Source organism: Lagenorhynchus albirostris, chromosome 8 (assembly GCF_949774975.1).
Source record: "Lagenorhynchus albirostris chromosome 8, mLagAlb1.1, whole genome shotgun sequence".
Classification (NCBI taxonomy): Eukaryota; Metazoa; Chordata; class Mammalia; order Artiodactyla; family Delphinidae; genus Lagenorhynchus; species Lagenorhynchus albirostris.
The window spans coordinates 75,318,926-75,330,056 of record NC_083102.1 but is presented as its reverse complement, the minus strand read 5'-3'; the positions used below and the strand labels follow the sequence as shown (position 1 = coordinate 75,330,056).

At 37.4% G+C, this 11,131-nt stretch overlaps 1 protein-coding gene across 2 annotated transcripts in view; it reads right to left on the bottom strand.

Moving 5' to 3' along the window:
• The window catches only part of CCDC126 (coiled-coil domain containing 126), a 59,178-nt gene continuing 48,047 nt past the window's right edge, over positions 1 to 11,131 (bottom strand). Inside the window, exons 3-5 of one of the 2 annotated variants that reach the window (XR_009541842.1) lie at positions 1,573 to 2,014; positions 1,041 to 1,069; positions 1 to 101 (exon numbers count right to left, since the gene is read on the bottom strand). Coding sequence is in view for 1 of the 2 variants with exons in the window: in XM_060156156.1 (XP_060012139.1) it covers positions 1,830 to 2,014 (185 nt within the window). In the remaining variant the exon portion in view is untranslated. Of the gene's footprint in view, positions 102 to 206; positions 2,015 to 11,131 lie in introns of those variants that run through there. The other variant, XM_060156156.1, reaches the window with a different exon arrangement.

Genomic DNA, 11,131 nt, shown 5'->3' with positions numbered 1-11,131 from the left:
CTCCAATCACAATCCCCAGATTTGTTCCCATCAGTCCCTAAACTCAGACTCTCCTAACCTGGACAAGGCAATCTTCCATTTTTCTCTTTTGAAACAGCTATCTGGAATTCATGGAACAAAACCCAAATTATCTAAGATTCCTTTTAATCATTTACCATTTATTAAATGCACAATCACCATTAAAGAAAAAATTTATGATAACACTGTAAAGTACAAATAATACATTTTATTTCATCCCTGAAAACAAAAACAAAAATGTCAGCATCTAATGAGACTGAACAATTATTCCAAACTTTACCCGGAAATGGTATATAAATAATTCCTTCACATAAAGGTAGGGTACAGGGAAGAGTCTGGAAAGATATCTTTCATGAAATATTTTCTCATACTTATTTTAATAAAACATTATAATTATTGCTACTATGTCTGGTAGCACATTGTAATAATGAACAATACAATATCCAAAACTAAATTCAATACAGTCTAAATCTAGAAGCTAGCTGCACTTAAGCAGTTGTTATAGAGAATAAATACTATGAAACATAGGGCACCATATGGCAATTAAATTTGCTACAAGGTAAATTTAAATAAAGGTGTACTTTTCTCTATAGTAGAATTACCCAAGATTAAGATCTCTTGTGCTATATAGAAGAGCTGTTTTCCTGAAAAGATAGTCCATCTTCATAATTTAAATTACATTTTAAACGTTCTTAATTATTTTTAAGTGCTCATTATATAAAATGAATATCTAACGTATCTATTATACAAATCCAAAATTTCATAAAGCAGGATATTCTACGTACTATGTTACCATTTTCCAAGCAATTTAATGCAACACAAATACTTTTATTATATACATCTGGCTAAAGTCCTTAAGAGTCCCAGTCTCACAAATATCTCAGTTTTTCTCTCCCTTGTCAATATAATATAAGCAAAAATTACCGGAATATGGAAATAATGTGCTTTCTTGACAACATAATCAAAGGGTTACACTTTTAAATTAACATTCATGTATATGAAAATCATGAATTAATACTTACTTTTAATCTCATCATAAAAATCTTTTATTCTTCAGAACATAAGTATATAAGAAAATGTTACGTATGAGATTAGAAATTACTATTTTAATGTTATTTAATTGTCCCAATGTTTAGAATAGGTTACAAACAGTGGCTACTACCCATTTCAAGATTATACTCTTATAAATGTAATTTTTAAAACTATACAATAATTAACCTCCAGTTATTCTGAAGGGATAGTGCAAATGAAGACATTCTTTGGGTCATGATTTCAAAACATTATTTTCAACATTATACTTCCTTTCTCTCTGCTCATAATCTGAATAACAAAATATAGTAAGTACTGGAAGTAAGCACATTTTCTAATAGTATTAGTCAAACAGTCACATCTACTGATAACAAATGACAGAATGATTCAGTAACAATATTCTTCACTTGTCTGAAAAACAAGTCATATATTTAAATAAATATTTTATAGAAATGAATCCATGTCCTTCAGTGTTTTTGTTCCAACTTGATCTCAAACACAAAGATTTATACAAAGATCACCTACCTGCTTACTACATCAACCATGTTACCAAGTTCCCTTTAAGGATATAGTACAGCGTTGAAGAGTTGTGCCTGAAAGCAAACTAATAACTTTTAAGATTTATATACAGAATTAGAGTTCCATGAATCCAGCATATTCCTTGAAAATGCATAGAGGTTTTATTGTAAAGTATTACTCTATGCTAGCCAGCGATATAAAAGCTTTTCTGCCATAGGATATAATCCACGGTGAACGTAGCAGCACAAGCTGATCTTCAACTGCTATCTAATGCTGCCTGATACATTTATCCTTTTATTTGTCGTCACAGGCACCAGATTCCCACTAGTACCATTGGTAGTGTTGGTTGCTGAGCCGTTTACAACAATATAGTCGACTTTGTTCTCCAGCTTTACCAAACGTTGTAAAATGTCATCCAAAAGGACAGCAATTGTTCTTTTTAAATCAGCTAGGGGAAAAAAAATGAGAATAAACCATATTAAAGACTGATAGAGCACTTAATATTTGTGTTTTCATAGTTTGAGGGGAAAAGTGAACAATTATCAAGTCATCCGAAAGGAAATATACTAGAGGGAAAGCACTCATACCACACATAGAAAAAGCCTATTTTAATGAATAGCATCACATACAGAGCTTCCTAACGGAATTTCAGAGTTATAAACGTAGGGAAACTTACTTTTCTAGTGCAATAAAACAGATGTAAAGGCTGGTTTAAAATGTTAGTCTCTCTGTAAGGAACCCATTTACTTTGAGTTTCTTAGTCTGAAAAGACAACTGTGGACTAGGCAGGTAAGGTAAAAAGCTAGCTGAGCTAACTAAGAAATTCAAGGAAATGTAGAAACAAGAAACCTGGAACCTCCACAGGCTGAAGTTTAGGGGCAGCCTAGGATCCAGAGCAGATGCCAGGAACCCAATCAGTGCAGTACAGATACTAGTTCTGACTAGAAAATGATGGGGAAGACTGTATCTTCTAATCTCTCTGGGAGGTTAAAGGGTTTTAGTAGAATTTACCTGGAAAGAATGAAATTTTGACCCTTTGCTTCCCTAGAATCCTCTTTTCTCAAGTTTCCCAATGGCACCTAACACATATTATGTATTCAGTCAGTGGCAACTGATATTGTTATTTTTTGTTGGTCCTGGACCAAAAAACGCAGCTCAAACCCTAATCTGTGATCAGGGGAAAAATAATTTAACAACAACTCATAAAGTTGCTGATGGTTCTGTTACTAAGCTATCAGGAAAAGCAGAAGAAAAAACAGATAAATTGGACTTAATCAAAATTTAAAACTTTTGGACATCAAAAGATATTACCCAGAAAGTGAAAAGACAATCTAGAGAATGGAAGAAAATATTTGCAAATCATATATCTGACAAGGGCTTAGTATCAAGAACATATAAAGAACTCCTAAACCCAACAACAAAAAGATAAACCACTCAATTTTTAAAATCATCAAAGGACTTGAATAAACATTTCTCCAAAGAAGATACGCAAATGAACAGTAAGCACATGAAAAGATACCCAACATCACAATGAAATACCACTTTACGTCTACTAGGATGGCTATAATCAAACAAAGGGAAAATAAGCATTGGCAAAAATGTGAAGACACTGGGACCCTCATACACTGCTGGTAGGAATATAGAATGGCACAGCCACCACAGAAAACAGTTCGGCAGTTTCTCAAAGAGCTAAACATAAAATGACCATGTGACCCAGTAATTCCACTCCTAAGTATCTACCCCAAAAAGTGAAAGCAGAGACTCAAAGAGATACTTGTACACCAATGTTTATTTCAGAATTATTCACAATAGCCAAAAGGTGGAAACAACCTAAGTGTCCATCAGTAGATCAAAAGATCAACAAAATGTGGTATTAACATACAGGGAATACTATTTAGCCATAAAAAGGAATGATGTTCTGATACATAATACAAAATGGATGAACCTTGAAGACATTATGCAAAGTGAAATAAGCCAGACAAAAAAAGGACAAATACTGTATGATTCCACTTATTTGGACTACCTAGAATAGAAAAATACGTAGAGACAGAAGGTAGATTAGAGGTTACCAAAGACCAGGGGAAGGGGGGAATGGCAAGTTACTGCTTAATGGTAAGGTTACAGAGTTTCTTGTTCGGGGTGATGCAAGTTTTAGGTAGTAGTGATGGCTGTACAACATTGAATATAATTAATGTCACTGGACTGTACATCTAAAAATGGTTAAGATGGCAGGGCTTCCCTGGTGGTGCAGTGGTTAAGAATCCAACTGACAATGCAGGGGACACAGGTTCGAGCCCTGGTCTGGGAAAATCCCACATGCCGTGGAGCAACTAAGCCTGTGCACCACAGCTACTGAGCCTGCACTATATAGCCCGCGAGCCACAACTACTGAAGCCAGCGACCTAGAGCCTGTGCTCTGCAACAAAAGAAGCCACCGCAATGAGAAGCCCACGCACCACAACGAAGAGTAGCCCCTGCTCACTGCAAGGAGAGAAAGCCTGCGTGCAGCAACGAAGACCCAACGCAGCCAAAAATAAACAAATAAAATAAATTTTTTTTAAATGGTTAAGATGGCAAATTTTTTTTTTTTTTTTTGGGCGGTATGTGGGCCTCTCACTGTTGTGGCCTCTCCCGTTGTGGAGCACAGGCTCCAGACGCACAGGCTGAGCAGCCATGGCTCACGGGCCCAGCCGCTCCGCGGCACGTGGGATCTTCCCGGACCGGGACACGAACCCGTGTCCCCTGCGTCAGCAGGTGGACTCTCAACCACTGCGCCACCAGGGAAGCCCAAGATGGCAAATTTTATGTTACATACATTTTACCATAATTTTCTTAAAGTGAAAAAAGAAAAACAGATTTCAGAAAGGAGTAGTGAGAGTAGTGGTAGCAGGTGGTTGTAAAAAGTGATTAGAAATAAATCCACAAAAAAATCAAAGTAATATAAAGTGAGGGGAAAAACTATTTGGAGAAAGTCTAGTGATGGAGGAAATCAAGCAGTGTATCTTTTGGCGTCATTCATCGGGAACACTTAAATATTCTAGTTTAGTGGGTATGCACAAGAAAAAAAGTATAAGAAAAATACTTTGATAAGAAGTATTTAGGGATAAAATGTCATGATATGTACAACTTGTTTCAAATGGTACCCCCTAAAAGCATATATATTTGTATAGAGAAGGAAAGATAAAAATATAGAAAAATTTTTAGTAAATGATGACTCTAGAGGAAAGATATATGATGTTTACCACATAATTTTCCCTAACTTTCTGTAGACTGAGAATTTTCAAAATAAAAGATTAGGGAGGGCTTCCCTGGTGACGCAGTGGTTGACAGTCCGCCTGCCGATGCAGGGGACGTGGGTTCGTGCCCCGGTCCGGGAAGATCCCACATGCCGCGGAGCGGCCTGGCCCGTGAGCCATGGCCGCTGAGCCTGCGCGTCCGGAGCCTGTGCTCCGCAACTGGAGAGGCCACAGCAGTGAGAGGCCCGCGTACCGCAAAAAAAAAAAAAAAAAAGATTTAGGGAGAGGGGGCATTTCTTTATTAAGACCTTTCAATCAAGAGTTATAATAGGGGCTTCCCTGGTGGCGCAGTGGTTGGGAGTCCGCCTGCCGATGCAGGGGACGCGGGTTCGTGCCCCGGTGCGGGAGGATCCCACATGCGGCGGAGCGGCTGGGCCCGTGAGCCGGGGCCGCTGGGCCTGCACGTCCGGAGCCTGTGCTCCGCGACGGGAGAGGCCACAACAGTAAGAGGCCCGCGTACCGCAAAAAAAACCAAACAAAACAAAACAAAACAAAAAAAAAAGAGTTATAATAGTATTTGGTAAGTTAAAATATATATATTTTAAAGAATCTTGCAGCAACAAGATTAAAAGATTAACTGCTGAATCTGTTTTTCCCTGGCAGCCACCTCATGTATAATATTTGCAGCAGTCAACCTAGGCCAGAGAAGGCTACACAGAACAGACTGGGGTGGGAAGCTTACCATCATGTTAACATAAAATGAAGCTAAAGCCCTCAGAGGTTTGACACCAAGCTGAAGTGCGACATGAATTATAAAGGTACAGCCTACTCACTGATTAGTTATAGTTAGGAATAGCAATTAAAGGAAAAGTTGGGGTTCTTTAAAATCAAATACAGGAGATACAACGACCCAAAACCTGTGGGATGCAGCAAAAGCAGTTCTAAGGGGGAAGTTTATAGCAATACAAGCCCACCTTAAGAAGCAGGAAACATCTCGAATAAACAACCTAACCTTGCACCTCAAGCAATTAGAGAAAGAAGAACAAAAAAACCCCAAAGCTAGCAGAAGGAAAGAAATCATAAAAATCAGACCAGAAATAAATGAAAAAGAAATGAAGGAAACAATAGCAAAGATCAATAAAACTAAAAGCTGGTTCTTTGAGAAGATAAACAAAATAGATAAACCACTAGCCAGACTCATCAAGAAAAAAAGGGAGAAGACTCAAATCAATAGAATTAGAAATGAAAAAGGAGAGGTAACAACTGACACTGCAGAGATAAAAGAGATCATGAGAGATTACTACAAGCAACTCTATGCCAATAAAATGGACAATCTGGAAGAAATGGACAAATTCTTAGAAATGCACAACCTGCCAAGACTGAATCAGGAAGAAATAGAAAATATGAACAGACCAATCACAAGCACTGAAATTGAAACTGTGATTAAAAATCTTCCAACAAAGAAAAGCCCAGGACCAGATGGCTTCACAGGCGAATTCTATCAAACATTTAGAGAAGAGCTAACACCTATCCTTCTCAAACTCTTCCAAAATATAGCAGAGGGAGGAACACTCCCTAACTCCTTCTACGAGGCCACCATCACCTTGATACCAAAACCAGACAAGGATGTCACAAAGAAAGAAAACTACAGGCCAATATCACTGATGAACATAGATGCAAAAATCCTCAACAAAATACTAGCAAACAGAATCCAACAGCACATTAAAAGGATCATACACCATGATCAAGTGGGGTTTATTCCAGGAATGCAAGGATTCTTCAATATACGCAAATCTATCAATGTGATAAACCATATTAACAAATTGAAGGAGAAAAACCATATGATCATCTCAATAGATGCAGAGAAAGCTTTTGACAAAATTCAACACCCATTTATGATAAAAACCCTGCAGAAAGTAGGCATAGAGGGAACTTTCCTCAACATAATAAAGGCCATATATGACAAGCCCACAGCAAACATCATCCTCAATGGTGAAAAACTGAAAGCATTTCCACTAAGATCAGGAACAAGACAAGGTTGCCCACTCTCACCACTATTATTCAACATTGTTTTGGAAGTTTTAGCCACAGCAATCAGAGAAGAAAAGGAAATAAAAGGAATCCAAATCGGAAAAGAAGAAGTAAAGCTGTCACTGTTTGCAGATGACATGATCCTATACATAGAGAACCCTAAAGATGCTACCAGAAAACTAGTAGAGCTAATCAATGAATTTGGTAAAGTGGCAGGATACAAAATTAATGCACAGAAATCTCTGGCATTCCTATATACTAATGATGAAAAATCTGAAAGTGAAATCAAGAAAACACTCCCATTTACCATTGCAACAAAAAGAATAAAATATCTAGGAATAAACCTACCTAAGGAGACAAAAGACCTGTATGCAGAAAATTATAAGACACTGATGAAAGAAATTAAAGATGATATAAATAGATGGAGAGATATACCATGTTCTTGGATTGGAAGAATCAACATTGTGAAAATGACTCTACTACCCAAAGCAATCTATAGATTCAATGCAATCCCTATCAAACTACCACTGGCATTTTTCACAGAACTAGAACAAAAATTTCACAATTTGTATGGAAACACAAAAGACCCCGAATAGCCAAAGCAATCTTGAGAACGAAAGAAGGAACTGGAGGAATCAGGGTCCCTGACTTCAGACTATACTACAAAGCTACAGTCATCAAGACGGTATGGTACTGGCACAAAAACAGAAAGATAGATCAATGGAACAGGATAGAAAGCCCAGAGATAAACCCATGCACATATGGACACTTTATCTTTGATAAAGGTGGCAGTAATGTACAATGGAGAAAGGACAGCCTCTTCAATAAGTAGTGCTGGGAAAACTGGACAGCTACATGTAAAAGTATGAGATTAGATCACTCCCTAACACCATACACAAAAATAAGCTCAAAATGGATTAAAGACCTAAATGTAAGGCCAGAAACTATCAAACTCTTAGAGGAAAACATAGGCAGAACACTCTATGACATAAATCAAAGCAAGATCCTTTCTGACCCACCTCCTAGAGTAATGGGAATAAAAACAAAAATAAACAAATGGGACCTAATGAAACTTCAAAGCTTTTGCACAGCAAAGGAAACCATAAAGAAGACCAAAAGACAACCCTCAGAATGGGAGAAAATATTTGCAAATGAAGCAACCGACAAAGAATTAATCTCCAAAATTTACAAGCAGCTCATGCAGCTCAATAACAAGAAAACAAACAACCCAATCCAAAAATGGGCAGAAGACCTAAATAGACATTTCTCCAAAGAAGATATACAGACTGCCAACAAACACATGAAAGAATGCTCAACATCACTAATCATTAGAGAAATGCAAATCAAAACTACAATGAGATATCATCTCACACCAGTCAGAATGGCCATCATCAAAAAATCTAGAAACAATAAATGCTGGAGAGGGTGTGGAGAAAAGGGAACCCTCTTACACTGTTGGTGGGAATGTAAATTGATACAGCCACTGTGGAGAACAGTATGGAGGTTCCTTAAAAAGCTACAAATAGAACTACCATATGACCCAGCAATCCCACTACTGGGCATATACCCTGAGAAAACCATAATTCAAAAAGAGACATGTACCAAAATGTTCATTGCAGCTCTATTTACAATAGCCTGGAGATGGAAACAACCTAAATGCCCGTCATCGGATGAATGGATAAAGAAGATGTGGCACATATATACAATGGAATATTACTCAGCCATAAAAAGAAACGAAATTGAGCTATTTGTAATGAGGTGGATAGACCTAGAGTCTGTCATACAGAGTGAAGTAAGTCAGAAAGAGAGAGACAAATACCGTATGCTAACACATATATATGGAATTTAAGAAAAAAAAATGTCATGAAAAACCTAGGGGTAAAGCAGGAATAAAGACGCAGACCTCTTAGAGAACGGACTTGAGGTTATGGGGAGGGGGAAGGGTGAGCTGTGACAGGGCGAGAGAGAGTCATGGGCATATACACACTAACAAACGCAGTAAGGTAGATAGCTAGTGGGAAGCAGCTGCATGGCACAGGGATATTGGCTCGGTGCTTTGTGACAGCCTGGAGGGGTGGGATAGGGAGGGTGGGAGGGAGGGAGACGCAACAGGGAAGACATATGGGAACATATGTTTATGTATGACTGATTCACTTTGTTATAGAGCAGAAACTAACACACCATTGTAAAGCAATTATACCCCAATAAAGATTTAAAAAAAAAAAAAATCAAATACAAACAAATTTATTGTAATGTGTATGTATTTTATATATATATGTGTGTCTGTATACATATATATGTATATGTGCACATCAGGGGTTTTTTTTCATACATTATTTAATATTTTCATTAGTAATAAGGATTAAATGATACGTAAGGCTTAGCTCAATGTGTGGTACACAAAGTCTCAACAAACCTTACTTGTTATTAGTTATTTTAATATTCAGTATACATGTCTATTTTTTTCCCGTATAAAATAGACTGAAAAAGTAAACATTTTAGGGGCTTCCCTGGTGGCGCAGTGGTTAAGAATCCGCCTGCCAATGCAAGGGAAACGGGTATGAGCCCTGGGCTGGGAAGATCCCACATGCCGCAGAGCAGCTAAGCCTGTGCGCCACAACTACTGAGCCTGCGCTCTAGAGCACGTGAGCCACAACTACTGAGCCTGCGTGCCACAACTACTAAAGCCCACGTGCCTAGAGTCCGTGCTCCGCAACGAGAAGCCACTGCAATGAGAAGCCTGTGCACCGCAACAAAGAGTAGCCCCCACTCGCTGCCCTAGAGAAAGCCCATGTGCAGCAATGAAACCCAACTCAGCCAAAAATAAAATAAATCAAATAAAATTTATTTTTAAAAAAGTAAACATTATTAGCAGGTAGGAAAACTAGAATTCAGACCCCACTCTTTTGCTTCCAAGGCCCCAAATTCAGGGTTTTCCACTACGATGCAGATGCAAAAAGAATATATATATATATATATATATGTGTGTGTGTGTGTGTGTGTATATATATATATATATTTACCTCTATGGTGTCTAAATGATGAGTAGATATACTGTATCTCATGATTTTTTTTTAACATTTTCAATTTTTTTAATTTTGGAAAATTTCAAACATACACAAGCAGAGATAGAATAGTATAATGAGTACTCATGGACCTAATTCTCATCACTTGGCTTTCACAGTGAACAATATTTTGCCATTCTTGGTTCATCTCTCCTCTTCCACCTTTTTTCTCCAAAAGTATTTTAGGTCAAATCCCAGACATCATGTCATTTCACTGTAAATTCTTCGAAATGCACCTTTAACTTTTAAAGAACTTAACCATTGTGCTATTATCATGCTTAACAAAATTTATAGTAATTTCTTAATTTAAGTAGTTTAACACCTGTTCCATATCCAGATTTTCCTGATTATCTGAAAATTGTCTTCTTACAGTTGATTTGCTTGAATCAGAATTCAAATGAAATCTACACATTGCATTTGACTATTGCTTCTTTAGAGGAAATGTATATATATCTTCAGCCTACCACAACAATTTTTTCCTTTTATGTTATTACTTTCTACATGCATACACTTTTTTTTTCACACACAGGTTTTTTTATTACAAATAATTTGGGTTATAACAGTGACAAAGGCCACTACGTTTCCAATCTAAAATCCATGTAGCATATATCTGAGCTTCCTGCTTATATTTTATTACAATGCTGCAGAATAGTGGTGTCCACAGCCTTTGATAAATGCTTACACCAATTCTCTTTGGAAAAATTCATTTTATTTTAAACATAATTTGTAAGTTAAGTAATCAGTTTTCCATCAAAAAAATACTCAAAGGAAAAGTTGGGTTTAATCAGAAAAAACTATATATTACTTTAACAATGTTCTAAATTAACACATATCCTCCTTTCAAATTTTCTAAAATCAGTTGTTTTGTTGTGTTTTGTTTTGCAGGACGCAGGCCTCTCACTCTTGTGGCCTCTCCCATTATGGAGCACAGGCTCCGGACGCGCAGGCTCAGCGACCATGGCTCATGGGCCCAGCCGCTCTGCGGCATGTGAGATCTTCCCGGACCGGGGCACGAACCCGTGTCCCCTGCATCGGCAGGTGGACTCTCAACCACTGCGCCAGGGAAGCCCTAAAATCAATAGTTTTAATAAAATATTTTAAAAGACTAAGAAATCTAAATTACCTTATTCAATGATATAAAATCAGTTAGTTGAAAAACCACAATGATCCCTTTGAACATAGCAAAACTCACCCTTTCTCTAGATTCACATTACAATTTTCTGTTTACATTTC